At 39.9% G+C, this 23,951-nt stretch overlaps 1 protein-coding gene across 11 annotated transcripts in view; it reads right to left on the bottom strand.

Moving 5' to 3' along the window:
* The window catches only part of LOC131691432 (beta-arrestin-1), a 253,193-nt gene that overhangs the window by 61,458 nt on the left and 167,784 nt on the right, over positions 1 to 23,951 (bottom strand). For all 11 annotated transcript variants that reach the window (XM_058977814.1, XM_058977815.1, XM_058977818.1 and 8 more), the window contains exon 2: positions 19,449 to 19,845. In XM_058977814.1, the coding sequence (XP_058833797.1) occupies positions 19,449 to 19,540 (92 nt within the window). In that variant the 5' untranslated portion in view covers positions 19,541 to 19,845. The remainder of the gene's footprint in view (positions 1 to 19,448; positions 19,846 to 23,951) is intronic.

Here is a 23,951-nt window from a genome sequence, read left to right as displayed (position 1 = left end):
AGAGAGTGGGATCGTTTATATCGATAGGGTTCCCGGTCATGTCGCCATGAGACGTGTTGTCTAATAGGTATGGGCGTATTTTCTTAAATGGTCCAGCTGAAGGCATGGACCTAGGCTTCTAGGATCAAGGATAGACTTTCGGACATGACCGATTCGTAATCGCGTGCACGATGGCATTTTTGTAGGTTCCCGCTGAGACCGCGTTTGAGAATGTGTGAGTGTTAAGACGTTCACTATCACCATCTTTGTTGACCCAGGTGAAGGCGGGTGTAGAATGGCAGTATAGGACTCGAAAAGAAGAGATAAAAGACAATATATGAGAGACGTAATAGATTAGATAGGTACAAGATACAGCTGAAGTTATGATCATCACATGAGACATACATTAGTACTTCAAACACTACTAATACTTGAATAGCCAATCACCACACATAGCACATCCTTTCTCAATTATCTATTTGTTACTGGTTGATTGTTGGTTATGAGCTGGTGAATAGAGGAAAGGTATAGAACAGACAAAAGGCTCATATCAGCCCTCCCGGCCTCCCCGACACACCACTATCGAGGCGTATTGTAATCAACATCTTGAAGCGGGCTTCTTATATAAATCAAATCCTCAGTAGTCATAATGTTTGGTGGAATATTAACATGAGAACTAATTAACCTCTAGTAGTAGAACTTGGTGCAAATAAAAACTAAAAAGAGCGAAGGTCCTTATATTTAGATAACTCTATTGAATATATTGTGGCTTGATGATGTTTACAATACCGTCAATCCCATCAACCTGCGAGAGGGAAATTTCGGTTTTTTGTAGTTTTTGTACCCAAAAACCGAACAAAAAGATCAAAAAGTATGACAAACCAGTATTTCATAAGTTTAGAGTAAAAATCATTTCAAATTAAAATGATTCGATAGACTATTCTGGTTTAATAAGCGATCTACGAAAAAAGTTTCGAGTGATCAAAGTCACCCCGATGATCAAAGTCACCCCGGTTTACGGGACGTATATTCATGGTCGCTTTTCATCAAATGGTCCATAGAATGCTTTTGGAAGAAGCAAAATTTAAAAAACAACAGTATTTATTTTCGAAATAGTCAGGGTCAACGGATATTTCGAGCAAACCATCCAATCAATACTTCATCAAAAATCTAAGATGTTTGTTAAACAAGCTCTCACAACCTTAAGAGAGGGTTCTGATTCAAAATTCTCAAAAAAATGGTTTTTTTCTCTTTTACGTTTTTTGAAAGGTTTAAGTGTTTACTATATTGTGTTAAACGGGGTTTTTGATCCGCGCATCAAAATGTTTCCACAGGCCATTGTTCGAAACGGCATCCTGGCCGCCATGGAACGCTCTTGGCTCGAGACTCGCGCCTCTGGTAGAAACCGCTAAATGGAATTATGCGTATACGCTGAAATAGTACATGTACTGAGCTAATGTTAAACATTGGTTGAATTTCGATAACTAAAGCCGATTTACTAATCAATCTAAAGTGTCACAACAATTTACGATTCACCATTTATTCGAAAGACATGTTCGTCATCTTGTTCCACCTCTTTGTTAATATGACAATAGGTTAAGGTAATATTTGAAACAAGGGCAGCGGATTTTTTTTATTGTGGCAAACTTTGTATTCTAAGAACTGTTATAGTTTTTTCACACTCGAATCGTATGAAATCTACAATAAGTGATATTGATTTGAGATAACATATATGATCCAGGTACCACATGCAAATCTTACTATTGAAACTAATAATAACAATGACAGCTCATCAAATCACTAACAGAAGAGATATGATCCCATTTTCAAACTTCCACATGAATAAAATTATTTCAATCTTAAAGATTGCTCGTATTTAATTAAGCGAAACTATAAACTACACCGCGGTCTGGAAAGCCAACCAACCACATCCAATCGCACTCCTTCCAGTTTCTCCAAATAAGTCCACTGAATAGCGCTCTTCATCGTATCGCATCATAAACTAGCTTTCTGAATCCCCAAACATTGCTAGCTCTACTATATTGGCAATATTTCATCCTTACACGGACACCCCTGCAACAACGTTGCCGCTTTGTCAACAAGCTGTGCTCGCACCATCGACGATATCGAAATCCCGAATCTTGCCTCTAAATCCGAACCGGGACTGGTGCTTCTACGCTACGTTAAGACTGTCATCCATCTTTATAGGAAGTATTATGACTCGGTTCGAAGACGCCGCGACGGTTCTGCCTTGCCCGTCAAGAGCTGTTCCAGCGAAACGATAATACTTTTATCCTTTTCCCATTCATCATTTTTGTTTTTCGAGTTGTGGCCACTTTTCGAAGGTATCGTTTAGTCGTGGTTTATACGCGGGCATAGACAAACACACGCACATGCACTAATGGACAGCCGACAAAATATATTTACTGATCGATAAGGGAAGGCGTCTAGGCACTGAATCAGATCTTTATCAAGGATTTTGTTTATACTGCGCACCTTTTTCCGGTGAGGTTTCAAAGTAAATGAAAGTCTGGGCATTATAGTTCGCTAAACAAACGATATTTTCGTGATAAAAATTGGATTATTTTTCTAATCACGATTGATAGAATATTTTTCAATTGCACGTGAACTAAACCATAGTCAAACGGTGCGAACTAATTTAGTAGGTTCTGCATTTAAACTATTTATAATAATAATAATAATAAATAATTCTGTAAAGCGACGCTTCACTGTACTACCCACAATCGTATATTAGACCCATGTTCTATGAGATTCCTTATCTACGAGGTACTGATTTGCGACTACAGGCAGAGTAGTATACGGTTCATGGGAAAAGACTAGCTCGCGATTCTTGTTCCAACTAACGAAATCAAAAATATTTACCATTTACTTTTCATAAATAACTCGGAGAAATTCATAAAATCGTAACTTTTATTCGCGATTTTCTGAAAAATGCGTATATTTAAAAAAAAAACATGTTGGTTTCAACGTACTATAAAATATTTAAAATCGGCTTTCAACAACGATTCTAGGTTCACGTAGAATGGAATTCAATTCTGGGGACAACTAATCTTGATTCGTTAAAATCGGTCAATAATTTTCTGTTATCATTTTCGCTATTGTGAAAGAATCGTAAAAGTTGTATGCTGAGAAAACGCAACAAATCCCCAGTGAACGACCAGTGATGTCGACAAATTGAATTATTTGTAAACCTAAACAAAAATACAATTTTTTCACGAAGGAGCTGAGAAGACTCTGAATTACTGTGCGGATCAAGTCAAGTACGTTGGAGTTACAGTGGACTACAAACTGAACTGGTCTGCTCACATTGCACAGTGGTCCAGATCGCTAATTTAGGAGGAATTTTTACTTTCTGACAAACCTGTATAATTTAGCCGTATCATGTCTTAGGATGAATTTGTGTACTTTAGAAGATGCTTCTTTTTATTGGAATAGTTATTAGGGTGGTTCTAATTTATCTAAAATACGAAAATAAACTTTTTACTGATGAAAGATAGAGCTCCACAGTCTTCCACAAAGTTGTAAAGTAACTTATTTTGAATAAATTTGTTGAACATATTAAAGCTCTATCTCTTTTAGTTTTTGTTATACAAGAAATTTAAAAAAAAAAAGATTAGGGTGTTCCTGAAAAAACGTTTTTTTAGTATAACTTTCGTATCTTTTACTTTTTGTTAACACAACCTTTGAACAGCTTATTGAAAACTTCAAGCCGAGTATTTTTCTCCAAGACACCGAAGGTCTAACTTTTTTCTTTAAAAAGTTATGGACACTTTTCGTTAAAAAAATAGCCTATTTCAAGGCTCAATATCGCTGATGCGGGCACCTAAAATTGAATTCTGTTTCCACCACATGAAAGACCATACTTATTAGTATATTTGAGCAAAAATTGGCGAATACGATATTTTTTTAAAATTTGCAATTTAGATTTAAAGTTTGTAGTTTTGCAGGTTCAACGCATTAAAGCATTTACACACATATCGTTGTATTATGAAAAAAGCCACTTTCAAATATCATTCTCTCATCGCAGCAAGCTTTGCATAAGTGAAACGACTGTCAAAAAAGGTTTCTGATTTTATTCGTTTTAAATAAAACTAGTAAATATGGATATTAGTCGAAGAGAGTTGGCGAATTTGCTTATTGCTGGTAAAAAGACAGATGAACTGCTTAAGTTCATTACAAGTAGTAATCCAAATGTAAAATTGAGACTTGTTAATGTTCGAAAGAAATTTTATATTTTGTTAAAACAACCTTTGAACAGCTTTTAGAAAACTTCAATCCACGTTTTTTCATAACTCTGAAAGTCTAACTTTATACTTTCAAAAGTTATGGAAACTTTTCGCTCATAAATAGCCCTTTTTCAAATGTCATTATCTCTGATTGGGGCAAATAAAAGTAAGTTCGGATTGAACCATAGAAAAGAACATACTTTTAAGTATATTTGAGCAAAAATTGGAAAATATTATTTTTTTTAAGCATGTAATTTTAAATTTACTAACCAAAGTTTTAAATTTTATCGCATAGCGACATAAAAGAAATTGCCTAAAGCCTTTGTATTTCCTTTTCTGTTTTGCTTACATATCAACAATACTGAATGTGTTCATTAAAAATAATTTGGCTATGACAACAATTACAAGCATTATTCAACATAACATGCTGCCAGTAGGTATGTGCAGTGAAGAAGTTCAAGAAACCAGGAATAAAAGTATTCGCAGATTCCGAGAATTCCACGCACGCAAATTCGATCGACTCGTCAATCTTGATGACGTTTTCAAGAGACTTCTTGTTTCATCAGATCCTATAATTTCTCTTAAATGTAAACGTCGAATTCAACGAGCACCGCTGGATATACCTGAAAATGCAATGCATCTACTTTTGAATTAATTGGCATTGAATAAATTCTCCTTATATAAATCATAAATTGTTGTCATAGCCAAATTATTTTTAATGAACACATTCAGTATTGTTGATATGTAAGCAAAACAGAAAAGGAAATACAAAGGCTTTAGGCAATTTCTTTTATGTCGCTATGCGATAAAATTTAAAACTTTGGTTAGTAAATTTAAAATTACATGCTTAAAAAAAATAATATTTTCCAATTTTTGCTCAAATATACTTAAAAGTATGTTCTTTTCTATGGTTCAATCCGAACTTACTTTTATTTGCCCCAATCAGAGATAATGACATTTGAAAAAGGGCTATTTATGAGCGAAAAGTTTCCATAACTTTTGAAAGTATAAAGTTAGACTTTCAGAGTTATGAAAAAACGTGGATTGAAGTTTTCTAAAAGCTGTTCAAAGGTTGTTTTAACAAAATATAAAATTTCTTTCGAACATTAACAAGTCTCAATTTTACATTTGGATTACTACTTGTAATGAACTTAAGCAGTTCATCTGTCTTTTTACCAGCAATAAGCAAATTCGCCAACTCTCTTCGACTAATATCCATATTTACTAGTTTTATTTAAAACGAATAAAATCAGAAACCTTTTTTGACAGTCGTTTCACTTATGCAAAGCTTGCTGCGATGAGAGAATGATATTTGAAAGTGGCTTTTTTCATAATACAACGATATGTGTGTAAATGCTTTAATGCGTTGAACCTGCAAAACTACAAACTTTAAATCTAAATTGCAAATTTTAAAAAAAATATCGTATTCGCCAATTTTTGCTCAAATATACTAATAAGTATGGTCTTTCATGTGGTGGAAACAGAATTCAATTTTAGGTGCCCGCATCAGCGATATTGAGCCTTGAAATAGGCTATTTTTTTAACGAAAAGTGTCCATAACTTTTTAAAGAAAAAAGTTAGACCTTCGGTGTCTTGGAGAAAAATACTCGGCTTGAAGTTTTCAATAAGCTGTTCAAAGGTTGTGTTAACAAAAAGTAAAAGATACGAAAGTTATACTAAAAAAACGTTTTTTCAGGAACACCCTAATCTTTTTTTTTTTAAATTTCTTGTATAACAAAAACTAAAAGAGATAGAGCTTTAATATGTTCAACAAATTTATTCAAAATAAGTTACTTTACAACTTTGTGGAAGACTGTGGAGCTCTATCTTTCATCAGTAAAAAGTTTATTTTCGTATTTTAGATAAATTAGAACCACCCTAATAACTATTCCAATAAAAAGAAGCATCTTCTAAAGTACACAAATTCATCCTAAGACATGATACGGCTAAATTATACAGGTTTGTCAGAAAGTAAAAATTCCTCCTAAATTAGCGATCTGGACCACTGTGCATTGAGTTCAGAGTCAAGAAGGCGTTCACAGCCTTCGAGCAGTGCAGACGAACTTTCGGGAAAACTTCTGGTCTCAATCCCAAATATATCTAGTGAATTTACACGACAATTGTACGTCAAATATTGTCATACGGATGCCTTGTGTGGTGGCAGAAGGGATAGGTGGTGACGATACAGCTAAAGCTCAATCTGTAAAGAATGGCGTACATGACGTTTCCTGGTGAGTGGTGCATTCACGACAAATCCTACTTTTTATTATTATACCTCTACATATGCAGCTTAAAAAAGAAGCGCTATTATGCGCATACAGATGTAGCTGCCAGATCCAGGATTGTGGACATAAATAGTTGCATGGGATGAGGAAATTCTTGCTCCCAGTGTTATTACACTCACATGTAGTTTTCCTTATAGGACATTCCGTGTGAAGATTCCCTCTCGAGAGGTGTGGTTGTGGCTATAAGGAAAGATAAGCGCAAGTGACCGGTTACACTGACGGCTTTCTGATGGATTGGCATGGTGGTATTGGTGTGCACTGTCCTGAAATGGTATTGTAACATTCTCTCTCACTAGGTAGATACTGTACCGCATTTCAAACTGAACTCTCCGCGATTACGTACGGAATACTATCAGCTCTTTAACAGAGTTTGTTCCGACATTTTTCTTACAAACTTTTGCTGAGACATGTAGGCTACAATTAAGGCCCTTAGCTCGAAGAACTCAGGGTCCAAGCTAGTGGAAGCATTTTTGTAAATGAGTCAAAATTTCTCAAACGGGCCATCCAAATCAGGTGAAATTACAATTCCGATCGAAAATTCAATTTTTTTTTGTAGTATTTGGCATCGCAAAAACAAATCCAGATGGGTTTGGTGAAAAAAAATTGTCCATAATATTGACATTTAAAATTTTAAGCCCGCTTATTTAAAAAAAAATACTGCGGTTAGTTCCACCAAAAAATGCCGTAACACAGATTGTTTGTGGCCCTCTATTTGTCACTAAGTTATTACACGCAAAACGTCGCCGCGCAAGGATTTTGAACAACGAATTGCAGCGGAAATAGCTTGCATTTCCGCGACACCGCATGAACCGACATGTCTGTTGCAGATTTTGTCGAATTACCAATTATCGTTTGAATGGAAGCGCGACAGGCAAGCGTGATAACATTTGTTCAATCTACAACTTTGAATTAAGAGCGATGGCATCTACATATTTTTAAATCAATCGATTGCAATTAATACAGGTTACAATTTATGGAAGAAAGCGGTTTGAAATTCTTTGAAAATCAAGCCAAACATGTCAAATGGTCCTAAGTGCAAATGACAGTTTCTCTTTGTTTACTTTCTCTTTCGCTAATAACTCGGCAGTTTATACGTTTCTTACTCAACTCTTAGCAGAATAAGCTAGTCAAAATCAGAGTTTTTCGATATATTCTGAAACAATATTGAAAAGTTTTAAGATGACGCCGTACTAATCGAAAGAGAAAGTAAACAAAGAGAGGCTCTCATTTGTACTTAGGACCATTTGACATGTTTGTCGGGAAATAATCAATAAAATCATACGAAGAAATTAAGATTTTTTACTTATTCAACCATTATCATTAAGTTCTACGCAATGCCATATTTTCAACGAATTTCAAAATCATTCGTACCGTTACTCTCAGACAGTTCTAGTGTTTTTTAATCTCGATGCGGTGCGGTTTCGCTTGTTGATACATTTACTGCGGGGTGCTGACCCCGTGCGTTGACGGTGTCGATGGCGCCCTTCCCGGGTGGCCAAATCGAGTCGAATCGATAGCCAAGCCCCCCCCCCTCGACTTAAACAATATTCTGAACTCTCAACCGGTCTCTTTGTGGTCTTCTTTCGGCCTAAAACAAAATCGCTGGATCTATTACAGATTTCAAAAGACCTGACGGAACGGTTCTCGGCTGTGACCGAAATAAGAAAGGTCCGCTCAGACAGGGTCAGGGTCGTGTTGGCTAATTCAAAGCAGGCAAACGATATTGCTTGCTGCAAGCACTTTACGCTGGACTAGTATGTGTATATTACAGCAGTAAGGATACAGATTGAAGGCGTCATCAACTATGAGAGTTTGACATGCGAGAATCTACTGCAGTATGGGGTTGGATGTTTTAGAGACCGCTTACTCCAATCGATGAAAATACTTGATTGCATTCAGTATTAGTCGTGGGGGTGGTAAGAAAACATACCCCATATGAAATTACTATCGGATGACCTTCGCTAGAACCGCCTTACCGAACTACATCCTCGTTTGCCTGTCTGTCTGTTCGTACCGCGGGTTATGAATTGCACTAATTGCAAACAATTGGGTCACGCTGCCACCCATTGTAGTAAAAAAGCCCGCTGTGGCAAATGCAACGAGAATCATGAGCATGATTCATGCAGTAAGAATGCTGAAAACTGTCCTTGCTGTGCTTGCTCGTTCCCTTGCAGAACGTTCCAAGCGTTCTTTCGCAGAAATGTTGAAGAAAGCTACGCCACCACCCTCAACGAACCGCTATGCTCTCTTGCCTCCTAACGAAGGCAAGGCTGATGACCCACAAGAGGGAACATTTACTAGGATGCCTAGAAGTTATAGGAAGAGGAGGATTTCCTCTCCTAAAGTTCCTTGTAAAGGCCAGAAGGTATCCCTTGATGGGGCTCCGAAAGTGACATCTATTGGAAGTGTTGCAACCAAACCGAAGCAAGCAGCTCCTGGTCTCGAAAGATTAAACTCAGAGAAGGAGTTCCCAGCACTTCCAGGAACATAAAAAATCCCAAGTGTTCCTTTGTTTCAGTTCGAGAATAATCGCGGCACTGGAATTATCAAACTCTCGGACATGGTGGACTGGATAATAAAAACTTTCAATATTAGTGATAGGGTACGGTGGGGCAAATCTGACCGTGTGTGGGTAAACCCGACCCTCCTCTGTTATCGGAAATCGGAAGCACTACACGAACTAATATCAATGTTGTCGTATAGAGCATCGAAAATAATCATAATGGTGGTATGACAGCATTTTATTAGTCTACAATGAGATTCTCAAACGACGATAAGTGTGTTTTTATAATTTTGATTTTATTTTTGTGCATAATTGGCTACAGAATATTTCTGATTGTTAAAGTAATTGCATAAAAAAATGTAGGTGGATTTAGATTCTTTGATTGAAGTCCTACTAAGTTCATAGATGAATTTGGTTCAATTTTTTTCATAATTTTTTTTAATTGCATCGTAACAAAAATGACGTGGTGGGGCAAATCCGACCTCTAAATAGTGGGGTAAATCCGACCGCTTTTTTGCTAATAAAATGTTTATTTATCAAATCGAAATATATTTTTCAATTTTTTTAGCACTATGGTAATGTGCTTTTATTATTTTTTTTGCACAATGCTTCGTAATTACTAATAAAAGACACAAAAACGTGATGTATATAGTATTCTTCGAGGAATTGCTCCGATGCAAATGGGAATATCTTTACGTGCTACTGCTCGTGATTTTGACATTGAATTTCTTTTTCTTCATGTTACAATTCAATAACATAACATTCATTGATTTATCATTGAAAACCCATTAAATTTGGATAAAATCTGTACTAAATCAACCAAAAACATAGACGGTCGGGTTTATCCCACCATTTTTGAAAAGAGCATAAATGAACTTTTACGTAAAATGCTTGTATCTCAAAATTTTCCCAAGATATTAATAAAATTGCGCAGAAGTCTATCCTTTAATTTGGTGTATATAAAATGACTTGATCCGATGTAAATTGAGCATTTTACAGCCAAAACCATTTACTAGGTCGGATTTACTCCAACTTACCCTACTATTGAAAGTCTTACAGTGAGAGCATTTTTGAAGCCGTTGACTGCAAAATGGGCCGTCATTTCAGCGATTGTATCATTCGATGGCTAACTCATCGAATGAGGTCACGGAATTGATCACTGTTCTACGGTGGAATTGCAGAGGTACCATCCCGAAAATCGATTCCTTCAAAATTCCAAATATTCCCACCAACACCGCGGTTCGGCACCGATGGCCAGAAGACATCTTAGAATCCGTACCTGCACCGTGACTAGTTTTAGATTTTAACTCTCACGGTACTGCCTCTATGATGATAACCGGTTTTCCTTAACTCACGATCTTTGCAATAACTTCAATTTGACAATTTTAAACACGGATCAAATTACACGGAATCCGCTCCCCCAGCGCGCCCGAGCTCCTTAGACTTGTCTTTCTGCTCAACATTGCTGTGGTTAAATTGCACGTAAATAATATTTGATCCCCACGGTAGCGACCATCTGCCGATCGCAGTCTCAATCAATAACGGCTCAAGGCGATTGGAAACAATCAATATTTCTTATGACCTCACACGAAATATCGATTGGAAGAGCTACGCTGCCGCGATATCCGGCAACATGTAGATTCAAGAACTTCCTCCGGAGGAAAAGTACAGCTTTTCAGCTGGCTTGATACTCGACAGCGCGAATCAAGCTCAGACTAAGCCAGTACCGGGCGCGAACATACAAAAACGTTCTCCCAATCCCTGGTGGGATAAAGAGTGTTCAAACGTGTACGCGGAGAAGGCTGTCGCGTATAAGACCTTCCGGAACGACGGGTTACCCACTAGTTTTCGACAGTACGCGATGATAGGCAAGCGAATGAAGAGTTTGATGAAGATGAAGAAACGTAGTTATTGGCGCCGGTTCGTTGACGGACTAACGAGAGAAACATTGAGTGCTCTCTTTAGGGAACAGCCCGACGTGCGAAACCGAAACAGTACTAATAAGAGCGTGGAATATTCAAACCGTTGGATATTCGATTTCGCCAAGAAGGTTTGTCCGGATTCCGCCCCGGCACAGAAGATCTACCGCGCCGCGTCCTCTAACGATATCACAAACGAAACAGCTTTTTCGATGGTGGAGTTCTCATTTGCTCTCTTATCATGTAACAATAAAGCTCCAGGGCCAGACATAATAAAAATCCAACTTGTTGAAGAATCTGCCAGACTCTGCCAAGAGACGCTTGTTGAATTTATTCAATATTGTCCCACACTACTGGAGGCAAGTGAAGGTCATCGCCATCCAAAAAACAGGAAAACCAGCCTCCGACCATAATTCGTATCGACCGATCGCAATGCTATCCTGTATCCGGAACTTATTCGAGAAAATAATCCTATACAATTTCTATGTCAAAGATAAAGATGAATGTCTTGACAATTTTTGCACGTCAATGTAAATTGAAGACGACGGCTTGGATTCTGTTACGGGACCCAAAGCTGTCGATTTACAAGGACCATTACAGAATACCTTAGACAATTTGTCTGCTTGGGCTATTAAGCTGTGTATCGAATTCTCCACGGAGAAAACTGAGCTAATTGTGAACAAGCATAACTAAAGCTTCTATTAAGGGGTCAAACTATCGCTCTGGACTTCACAGTACAATATCTAGCGGTCTGGTTCGACTAGAAAGGTACTTGGAGATTCGACATTAGGTATCAGAAACAGAAATGCCAACAAGGGATCAACTTTCTTTGTACAATAGAGTGACAGAAAAAAATGACCCCCATCGGCCCACCCCTGAGTCGATTCCTAGTCCCACCAGGAGTGTCTGCTCCAAATTTGAGCCAAATCGAACAAGTCTAGCTACCGGACCAACGTGCTTGAAGTTTGTATGGGATTTTTCGACAATTTACATGGAGAAAACCAACTTGCTCACATTTTCGCCGCTAGGTGGCACTGTATACATCAGATTATCACCAAAAGTGAAACTTAAGAAGATCATTTTATTATCTACAACTTTGTTGAAGACTGCAAAGCGATCCGACTCTAATAGGAAAAGTTATTAAACTTTTAACGAAGTGATGTCTGAGTCAGTTTTGCATGGGGCCTAGCAGTGCATGGTAGTGTATCAGTACTAGGTTCTAACAAACTAAACATTTTTATGGAATAATGGTTAGATTTAGCTGAATAGTATGTTCGGAAGAATTGTAGTACATAATACGAGTTATGTTTTGGTTAGAAAATTGTAGTTCCACATCCGACCGCATAGATGGCACCAACACTAACTTTTCAACGAAGAGAGATAGAAATTAGGTGTCTTCTACAAAGTTGTAGAACAAGAATATTGCAGTAATTCTCCCAAACATCTCGATATTCTATCTCTCTCCGTTGAAAAGTTAGTGTTAGCGCCATCTATGCGGTCACAGATTGAACTAAAATTTTCTAACCAAAACATAACTCGTATTATGTACTGCAATTCTTCCGAACATACTATTCAGCTAAATCTAACCATTATTCCATAAAAATGTTTAGTTTGTTAGAACCTAGTACTGATACACTACCATGCACTGCTAGGCCCCATGCAAAACTGACTCAGACATCACTTCGTTAAAAGTTTAATAACTTTTCCTATTGGAGTCGGATCGCTTTGCAGTCTTCAACAAAGTTGTAGATAATAAAATTATCTTCTTAAGTTTCACTTTTGGTGATAATCTGATGTATACAGTGCCACCTAGCGGCGAAAATGTGAGCAAGAGGGTTTTCTCCATGTAAATTGTCGAAAAATCCCATACAAACTTCAAGCACGTTGGTCCGGTAGCTAGACTTGTCCAATTTGCTTCAAATTTGGAGCAAGTACTCCTGTTGGGACTAGGAATCGACTCAGGGGTGGGCCGATTGAGTTTTCAAAAATTCATTATTTTTCTGAGCAGTCTATTGTACAATATGGTGGGGTGCCCATCCAGGAGACCTAGTTAGGTTATATCAAACAACGATACTGTAACGGCAATGGAATACGGATGCTTCTGATTTCGCTCCGCTGCGAAATCAAACTCGAAAGAATTCAGAATCGTTGTTTGTGTATCGACTTAGGATGAGTCTCGAAGTCCTGTCGGGTTTGGGAATTCTCATATTGACTACTCATTCAATGTGTTATTTTGAACCCGGTGGTGATTGAAAATTTCGAAAGACGAGATTTGTGGAATTTCAAAACAAGGTTCCAAACATTTTTTTAAAATAAATTCCGCGAAGTCGGCTGTTGTAAGATGTTTTATACAGATGGATCAAACCTCGACTTTCCGTACTTTCAATCAAAAGCTTGCCACTTGTTACAATTTCAGTGACCCTGCTTTAGTTTACGCCACAGAATTAGCTGCTATTCAGTATATCCTTGGAATCATTGACACATTACGCGTAGACCATTACTTCATCGTTTCGGATAGCCTCTGCTCGTTCGGAAAGAACTCGTATTTTTGGGAAAAATACGGGAGCTACTGAGTGCTTTATCTGACAAATCTTTCCAGATTACCTTGGTGTGGGTCCCTTCTCATTGCTCAATTCCGGGCATTGAGAAGGCGGACTCTTTAAGGTGGGTACTCTAGACATTTATGAAAGACCAATTTGCTTCAACGACTTTTTCAGTATTCCTCTTCAGAGAACCCTCGAATGTTGGCAAACTTCGTGGAGCAATGGAAAACTAGGAAGGTGGCTACATTCAATAGTCCCTAATGTATCAACGAAACCTTAGTTCATGGGGATGGATGCGGGTCGTGACTTCATTCGAGTGATGTCCCGGCTCATGGCAAACCATTGCACGCTTGCTGCACATCTCCGGCGTATTGGGCTCGTGGATAATGATATCTGTGCATGTGGCGATGGCTATCACGATATCGAGCACATTGTCTGGGCGTGCACCGAGCACAGTTTTGCCAGGTCTCGGCTAATTGATACCATCTGGGCCCGAAGAAAGCCATCCAACGTCCCGGTGCGACATGTTATGGCAAGCCGCGATCTTCTACATATGTCCCTAGTAAACACTTTTCTAGAAACCATCAATATACTGATTTAACTGCCCCTTTTATTTGTCTTGTCATTCTCAGAAGTGCTATCTTCCGCTGTACCATACACCCGCGAAGGTTTGATGCGAATCCAAGGCCACACCAAACATCTCTATCGAATGAGCCAACAAACACGGGACGTACATCCCAAACATCGCACGCGCAACTCGCAAGTCTTTCCGATCCGCATCTGAGTAGCACTACGAAATCATCTGGAGGAACCCCTGCCGACTCGAGTAGGATCAGAAGGCGTCCCGGTACATAATTCTTCCTGATGAAGGCCACCCGATTCTGTTACCTATGCTGTTGATCTCCCGATGTCTAAAACTGAAAGTTAATAATTTTCTCTCCGCTGCCATCTTTGTCCACCCTCCCTCCCCTGACTCTTATACCCAGAAGTATCACCCCTTAACCCCTCTTACCGAACCATTTAGCTCTTCCTGTCTCTTCTAGTTTTAACTATTTTATTACGTAATCTCGTTGAAAATGCCCAACTCTACGAACACATAAAAATAGCTCTGGTTAATCTTTCCGAATCTTTACAAAATTTAATCACGCCCTCTAGTTATTCCTAGTTTCAAGATACTTGTAAAAATTGTCCCCCTTAGTTAAAAATTATTTGCTCCAATAATCTCCGTAATAAAAATGTCAAACCATATTGCCATAAAAAATAACTGACCCCCTTAATCTTACGTAAATTATATTACTTCCTTGTGTATATGTATAAGATAGCTTAAAGATTTCTTTAACTTACTTTTAAAAAAAATTGTAATCCTCTTGTTTTAAGTAATTTTAAATGTAAAACAAAACAAAATTGGCACCTTAAAGTTAACGCAAACGTGCCTTATCAAATAAATGAATTGAATAAAAAAATGAACTCAAGACAACAAATTATCTACTATTCTATCATATACGTTAGTTCTGTATCGATTCTCTGACCCAGCTGACACAAATACTCAGATGAACACATCCACAGATAGATATTTGGCTAGCACATAAAAATTGTACACTAGTATTAAAAGCTACGATTATTACTACTCTAACACTGATAGGTTTCTACTTTTACATTTCGTTACAGGTTGATCGTTACTTTGGGCCCATCGATGAACCACTGTCGAGGCGCAATACAATAAACATCTTAAAGCAGTTGTCTGTCAGAAGTTCTTTAAAACGGATGCATGAAATATTGATGATGATGTTGTAATACCGTCAAACCCATCAACCTCGGGGAGGGGATCACGAAAGTCTGCCAATTTATGCTAATAATGAAGGTTCTAAACATATTCTATCTTTTGTTGCAAGGCTATCCAAAAAGGGTATATTGGTATCTTTTTCTTTTTCATGTGTGAACTTTAAAATTGTATGGCAGTTAACGGATTCGAATATCTTTGATATTTCTTTCCGTTTGATGATACAAAAAATGCCAGCTGCTTCCTCTCTTTTAAACAATCTTTTCAGTTAGTCATGGAAAATTCATAAGAAATTGCGAGCGTAGATTACCCCTTTAGCTGCCTCTAACTTGTATATACAAGACTCCTAGGAATGTGTATTAATTTTCTTCCATGCACAGGCAAGTTAATATAGGGTCTTAGTTTGCTTTTCCATGGACTATTGCCGTTTTGATGATGTAACCTATCCTCTACAGGTTTGCTGAATCTTTTAGAGGAAGACTTGAGCATAAGGAAGCATACCTAACTAACAAGAAACTGGGAGGTCGCGGGTACGAGTTCTGGTTTTCTCAGTGTTTCCATTACTGTTACGCAGAGTCCATTTTTCACCCTTTCGGTTATTCTGACATTTTCCCAAAGAATTAGTGTATATGTGAATTGGGCAACATTAACCAGAAAGATAGTGTTTACGCCGGGATCTGGCCGATACTCAAGCCCGAGAAAAGACAGTGAAACACAGGGCGGACGAACAGCACCCGGAACGAAACAAACTTGGCTGGCCCCGCACAGGCCAGCAAAAGGGCGTTCTATTCCGCCTTCTTCGGACCTTTCCAGTCCACACAACACCAGAAAGTCCTACTGTAATCATAACAACATTTATTTACACTATTTACAACATTGTTATATTCAAATTTCACTGCTTCGAAACTATTTCTAATTCCCGGTCTGTGGGGAAGCGGTGTGCAACGTATGCACGGCGAGCGCGACGCACAGTCAGTTGTACTGGACTGTCTTGATCGGCGATAAACTTAGTACTGCCGTACTGCCCTGCTGCTCCCACAGGACATGAGACGGCTGAAGAGAAAGATGACCCAGCCGTGTGCGATTATCTGCTCTCGGTGCTGCTACGGCGACGAATTTGCATGGAAACCGTCGGCTGGCAAAAAGCATTGTTCATCTCCAGTGGCAATTGGCAGCAATCAGCTGGGTAACGATGATGAGAGCTTGCCTTCGGTTTGCGTGTGCGCCAGCTGATCGAAATTGAAGGATAATTTAATCTGTGCCACCGGGGTGAAAATAAGCGATTTTGCACACTATCTGCGGGTGTCGATTTGGGGGGTCAAAATAATTATCTGGTACGATGTTCACTTCGGCGTGAACATTCTCCCCGCCTTGAATTATTAAGAAAATTCAACAAGTTGTCGCTTAGGCCACTGAGATGGGCCGAACCAATCGTGAACCGGAGATGGGTATACTAGGTGGACTCGTCGACGGCGATCACGCAAAAATTACTGTGCGGTCCAGTCTACTACCGGAGTGGTGATCCCGTGACGTCATAAACGTTCGTGGTGATGGTTAGTGATTTTATGCCGATATTCTGTCGGTATGATGCTCGTAGACGGTGTAGTCCGATATTCTGTCGGAATGGTGATCGTAGAGCTTCGTTGATGCGGCGATGTGTGCATGAGTGATAAAACGGTCCGAAATTCTGTCCGGATGGATGTGCGTACAGACCATAGTGCGGTTAACGATCACGATGAAAACTGAAGAATAGAAAATCTGTACGCAAACATCGTTGCCGCTGAGCGAAAAAATGGTACTTAACTATAGTCAAGTCACAGCCGGGGGTTCGGAGAACCCTCCCGGCGAGGCTTGTGCTCTTTACAGATGCTTCAGGAACTGCTCGATTCCCCCGAGCTTGGGCCAGGATCTCGTCTGGCGACTCTATACCCTGAGTGAGGGCCGGGATCTCGTCCGGCGGGTGTGTTTGCTGCTATGGCTTCGTTGATGGTGGTGACAAAACCGCTTCGTCGTATCTTACTGCGTGTAGTGATGCGATGTGATCAACTTTGTGGTGCAATCCGTACATCCGTGGACGGATTACACGCAAAAAGATGGATTCCTCCGGTCCAACCACAAGGAGTGCGTTGAGGAACAGAATCCCACGGAAAGTTGATCCAGTATCGGGTGAGCTGACGGATGACGTGGTAAATTTGGCGAATGTCACTTTCCGGTTGCATGGTTTCTGGCGAATACGCGATCATAAATCCACCAAATCGCCCTTTGGTGGGACCAGAAAACACCAACGGTGAAATATGAAGCACTTGGTTGCTTCCCAGGTCGGAAAGTGACTCGACATCCGTGTGTAGTTGTTTGTGTGTGTGAGAATCGTCCTTCGGTCGTCTTTGACGGGAAAAGTGAAGCCAATTGCCTCCAGGAAGAACGAATCGTGCGTGTATGTGGGTGGACGTTGTGCGCATTTTGGCCACCAGAGATCCTTATCGCGCCTAGTGTGCGCGTACGGGGTACGAAACAGCTCTAATGCAGGTAGAGCAAATCCAGTGCAGGCTTATTTAGGCAGGATATGCGTACTTGCCGTTGCAATTGATCATCGGATGGCGATGCATACGATGAACGGCGTTCTGTGCTGCACTAGATGAAGCGGCCGTCGGTTGCCGCGAATTGATGACGTGGGATTTGGCATCTGATACCACAATATGGCTGGTTTCGAGTGTGAATCGGGCTGGTAGTCTTCGTCGTAGGGTTTTCACTAACATGTGATGACGTAAATGGCTCACAACGGTGCTCGTCCCGAAGAATCGCAGCAAAAGCGGGACGTGCTGTGGCCACGAATCGGTCCTGCTTGGACCTACTGTTACAGCGCGGTCGGTGTGTAACATTCGCGAATTGTGTTTGTTCTTCAACGGCAAGAAAAAAGACTACCAGACGCACTGATTTTTCCACACACTTGAATAGAACTGCACTCACCGGTTTCCGTCGATGATGCGATGGAAAACGCGTCCTAAAGCTGGCAGATTTCTTGCATAGCTCTCCAGCTGGCCGCCGATTCTCCAAATCAGCAGCGAAAGTGATCTCAATCCGCGTCTTCGCAGTGTTGGAAAATGGGTGCAGTCTCCATTGCATTTTCTCCCACAGACCGGGTCGATCGCGATGGCGCTCGCGAAAACAAAAGCGCGATCGTTGCGCGCTTTTTGCAGCGGACCGCTTGGCTTGCGGTAAATGAAGCGCCATCCTGCGAACTTGAGGATCTATCCGGTTCGAAGGACCATGTTTACGCCGGGATTTGGCCGATATTCAAGCCCGGGAAACAGTGAAACACAACGCGAAAGAACCGCACCCGGAAAGAAACAAGCTTGGCTGGCCCCGCACAGGCCGGCAAAAGGGCGTTCTTTTCCGCCTTCTTCGGACCTTTCCAGTCCACACAACACCAGAAAGTCCTACTGTAATCATAACAACATTTATTTACACTATTTACAACATTGTTATATTCAAATTTCACTGCTTCGAAACTATTTCTAATTCCCGGTCTGTGGGGAAGCGGTGTGCAACGTATGCACGGCGAGCGCGACGCACAGTCAGTTGTACTGGACTGTCTTGATCGGCGATAAACTTAGTACTGCCGTACTGCCCTGCTGCTCCCACAGGACATGAGACGGCTGAAGAGAAAGATGACCCAGCCGTGTGCGATTATCTGCTCTCGGTGCTGCTACGGCGACGAATTTGCATGGAAACCGTCGGCTGGCAAAAAGCATTGTTCATCTCCAGTGGCAATTGGCAGCAATCAGCTGGGTAACGATGATGAGAGCTTGCCTTCGGTTTGCGTGTGCGCCAGCTGATCGAAATTGAAGGATAATTTAATCTGTGCCACCGGGGTGAAAATAAGCGATTTTGCACACTATCTGCGGGTGTCGATTTGGGGGGTCAAAATAATTATCTGGTACGATGTTCACTTCGGCGTGAACAGATAGAACATACTCATAATCACATGACTTTATGCTTATATCCGAGATTGAATAAGGTTAAAATTCCGTTCTACAACACGTTTTTTAGCTTGTTCTGTAATGGATACATGAAAGTGTACCCCACTTTGCTCTCAAGTTCCCCAACCATGACGAACAACAATGTACATAAATAGCCGAAACACAATATCACAAAAACCCTTAGCCGAGTGACACAAAACAAAAGCACTTACCTGGTTGCCTGCTTTTTGGAGCTCCCATCATCCACATCCGGATCAGGGGACGGGGCCGGTGACCGTGGGGACGATCCGGGGAGATGATTCATGGTTCCACGTTCTACCGTCGTTCTGCCGGTGATGTATCCAGTTTTAATGCTTGCCGTTCACGTATATGTGAATAATAATAGCTGGATTTTTCTATGCACTGCTTGCTGAAAGCAGGTCTTACTTTGTCCAAATTTTGTGAACTGAAACTTCTTCACTTTTTCTTTTAGCAGAACACTCAACGCACAACGTTGTTGTATCAGAATATCGACGAAAAGCACTTTCTACTTAATCTTCCGTTCATACTGATGATTTTCTTAGCAGTCAGAAATTCTTTCTTTTCTCATCGATTTGCACACCGCTCCTGCTGTTGTAATAGGAAAGGAAAGAGCTATTGGTTAGAGGAGAATTCCGTTTCGCACAATTTTTCACCCATTCTTTTGTATACACTGCACGTTTCCCGTGTTGAATTTAACTGAAGCGAAAAACCTTTCACGATATATTCAAAAGGGTAAACATGCCACGGAAAATGAGTACACTGTTCGGAACTGTTTATCTTTCTACGCTGGATCTCTGTCCTGGACGTGAGAGTGAGTGATGTGGGTGGAAGTGGTTTAGCAGTAGTTGGTACATAATTCGATGGTTTGTTGAAATGTTTTTCTCCGCCATTGTATGCGTTGTACAGCTCGTTTAAATATTAATTTTTTTCGTCTATTATTAGGGCCGCGCGTCTACGCCGATGATAAGTTTGAATGAAATGTGCTGAATAACCAGCCCATCCCGTTTTCAAAAAGATTTTAGTCTATATCATTTCCCAACAAATGAAATGTTTTGCTAGGCTTTTCTATCAAATGGGGCGCTGGAATATTTTCATCGCGACTGAAACCAATAACAAAGCCTACGTTGACCGGGGCATTCATACTAAGCTCTTACCCATTTCATTCTGCTTATATTATTCAACGCGAGCTTCCTTTTTCCGTAAACTCTATCGTATCAATTCAAACAACGTCAACATTGACAGCCGGTTATTTTTCATTCTTTCCTTTAACGCTTGATTGCAACTTGTCGAATAGATTTGCAAGGAAGTCCAATAAAGAAGAAATGCAAACGTTTCGCATAGGCACACCCCCTTTCATGAAAGCGTTTGGCCAGGTTCCAATAAAAATCACTTGCGACATTCGCGGGGTGCTTCGGCGATTAATTGTTTTATTCTAGCAATCTTGCTGCAGTCGCGACGTGAAGTCGTGATTAAAATCGAGGCAAAAAAAAACCGACATGAATATAAAATAAAAGTAGAATTCAGACGAAATGCGCCGACGGTCCTACACAAACTTGTCTGGATGTCTGGTTAAGATTACGACGCTAATCACCAATAGTAGCCACGACGTTTCTCGTTACATGAAACAATGAACAAAAATTTAAATCAAGCTCGTCAACTAAACTCATTCAATTGAAGAACTCGGAAAGTGATATAGCCATCCACTGACGCATTCCATTTTGTACGAGCCAATCAAAATTTCACGATACGATGAAGAAGCAATCAACAGTTTGGTGATGAATAATTTATATCATTTCCAGTCTCTTGCCCTCCAATAATCTTATCAATTTATATAGAAGCCAAGCTCCGGAATTGGCAGCTGATGTTCTGTTGCACTTGTTTTGTGTGTACTACCATTCCCGATTTTCGTCGTCAACGTTCCGTTCGCGGTACGACATTAGGAAAAAAAAACTAAGTGGTGGGAGGACGTGTGATGAAAGTACTGGATCGTGCTATGCTAATGCATTCGGTGAAGCTAATCACTGGAGGCGGTGACGATGTGGCGTTATGTTAATTTGGGGAAGTATTTGACTTAGACTTACGATGTGCGATGAAAGGGATATTGAATGTGGGTGTACGACGTTTGACATACTGTACGACAGGCATAATAGAAGATTGGCATAATTTACAACAGTAAAAGTCTTTTTAATACTAGATATCTTTTAACATTTGGATCATTACCATCTTTTTGATGTTTACGAAAATTTCTTCATTTCGCTAAGCCATCAGAGTTCGGTTTTCCGGTTGCAAGTATTTAGAAAGACTGAACGCTTGATTGGTCCTAATTCATGTTTTTGTTCGAGATTTTTTTAAAGACACTATAACTTAAAGGAAAGCGTTTTAATCCGTTTTACCGCAGGTCTTCCCATGACTACTTTTACTTGGAATGTAAACCTCTTTTATTCAAATTCTTCGAATGGTTTGGATGTTCAGCTCAACTTGACTCAACATATTAAAAACTGGTAGTATGAATCCAATCAAAAGAATCAAGTTTTACTTCAACTCCGCTCATAATTCGTGTTTGCAGTAAAACTTGGTGGTGGGGACGTCGGAAGTAGGCTGAATGGGGTAGACGAAAATTAGTATTTTTTATGTAAAACGCCCAAGCACAGTTATATAGTTAGTATGACCGCAGTTGGTTGTGGTCCACTAGAAGGATGATAACAAACTACTTTTTTCCAAGCAAAATCACCTAAGAGATCGTTCGACATCCGGCGGGTTGAAGTACCGCAGCAAGTAGTCAATTCACTGAGAGCTTACTCCAACGTCGTAAAAAGCCGTTGAAAACTAGGATCTTCAAGTTAAGATCAGTAGGTCCGTGCCGAGGACAGAATGGATCACGTGACTAAACTATACCAGTCGCGCACAGAGTATTATAGGTCCTACCTTTGCTGTGCCAAGCGAATCTCAACAAGTACAGTGGACGATTCTTTCTTGCCGCCTTGTGGGATTCAAATGATGGTCACGTCCCTAGTACCCACCTCGGGGTACGCTATGAAATTATAAACCATCTTCCAGTTGCTGTACCAGATCTGGTGATGAAATGTTTAGTGCTTCGATCGACAATGGTCAATTGGCTCAAAATATTCTTCAGTATAAACTATGAATCTATTCCGTTTTGTGCTGGAAGCGAAAGCTTTCATAGGCTTGGTTCAAGAACTGTGCTGTCATAGTCAATATAACTGGTTATAACATAGACAGGAAATACGTCTTTTATTCGACATATTCGTTACATATTGAATCATAACCTTTTGATGATTCAAAAGAATTGTATCAAACTCAGGCAGAAATGGGTTTCCACTGATAATCGACAGTAATGCATATGTCCTTCACATAAGCCGAGACATCTCTAATATAAATTTGAGAGGTTCTAAATAGATGGAACACTTAAGCAGCACTAATCTGCATATACTCAATGCAGCAAATTGACCTACATTTACACGATCTGGCAGAGCAGAGGTGTTAGATGCAACTTTCTGCTCCAACAGTATTGAGGTGTCTCACGAAAGAGCTCCAACGGCCACTATCTGATCTTCCGTTTAAATGTCTCGCTTGAAATCGTCACATATGACCTCTGTTAAGTCAAAGATCAATAAGCGCCATATTGAATCACATGACCAAAACCTGTTTTAATTCACCTAGTGGTGCGATTGTGTCTTTCTCATCTATTCATTTATCGGGATTTCCGGAATTGTCGATAGTGGAAAATATATACAAAGAATGTTTGATTAGCAATCAGTGATCTAGACCTGCGAATCGAAGTAATTTGGTGACCATTTCAATAGATTTTTGGCCTCTGAGATATTACGATTGTAACGGTTTATAGGGAAAATTCCAATGTGACCTTACTAATCAACCTGTAACTCCAGAACCAAAACTCAGAACGGAATGAAACTCAATAACAGTCAATGAGAAATCTGTATTTCTCATTTGAAAATAGGGTGGTGAAAATCGGTCAAGAATTCGAGGGAAATAGGTGTGATATAAGGGTTGGGTACTTGATGAGTTCCCCGGGGACATCGAGAACCGTCATAGGTGGCAAATGTGGTGAAAGCTACTTTGATACACTCTTCAACCCGTAACTCTGCAACCAATAGCAGCTTATGGGAAATATCTTTCATTTGAAACTAAGTTTGTGTAAATCGGTTCAGCCATCTCTGGGTAACTTTTGTGAGTTTAAATGACACACATGCATACTCGACGAACTGAATTGAATGGTATATGATTTTTCTCTTTGAAAAAAAATTATTTGTTCCGGCTTATATGGCTATTTCATGTGTGACAGGACAATGCTGTCTATATTTCCGGCACCATATAACCGATAGGTTCTGGGACAATATTCCTTTCATTTGAGAACATCTTCGAGAAACTGATGTGAGTTTGTTAATTTTGAAAGACCATTTTCCCGGACTATCGGAACTTTTTATGGTGGTCAATGTGACCAATGTGACTACGGAAAGAAAAGGGCGAAGGAGGGTTTGATGAGGACTTCAACTAACCGCTTGTTAAACTTTCCATTTGGCACTCGGGTTAGGAAAATTAATTCTGCTTGAGCCCCGGAACTTCCGGAACTGTCGAAAATAGACAATAACAATAAAGAATCTTTAATTAGCCATCAGTGATCTAGATCTGCAAAGCGAAATTACTTGATGTCC

Source organism: Topomyia yanbarensis, chromosome 3, assembly GCF_030247195.1.
Source record: "Topomyia yanbarensis strain Yona2022 chromosome 3, ASM3024719v1, whole genome shotgun sequence".
Classification (NCBI taxonomy): domain Eukaryota; kingdom Metazoa; phylum Arthropoda; class Insecta; order Diptera; family Culicidae; genus Topomyia; species Topomyia yanbarensis.
Note: the sequence above shows the minus strand (reverse complement) of the source record. Positions and strands in the feature narration are given on the sequence as shown.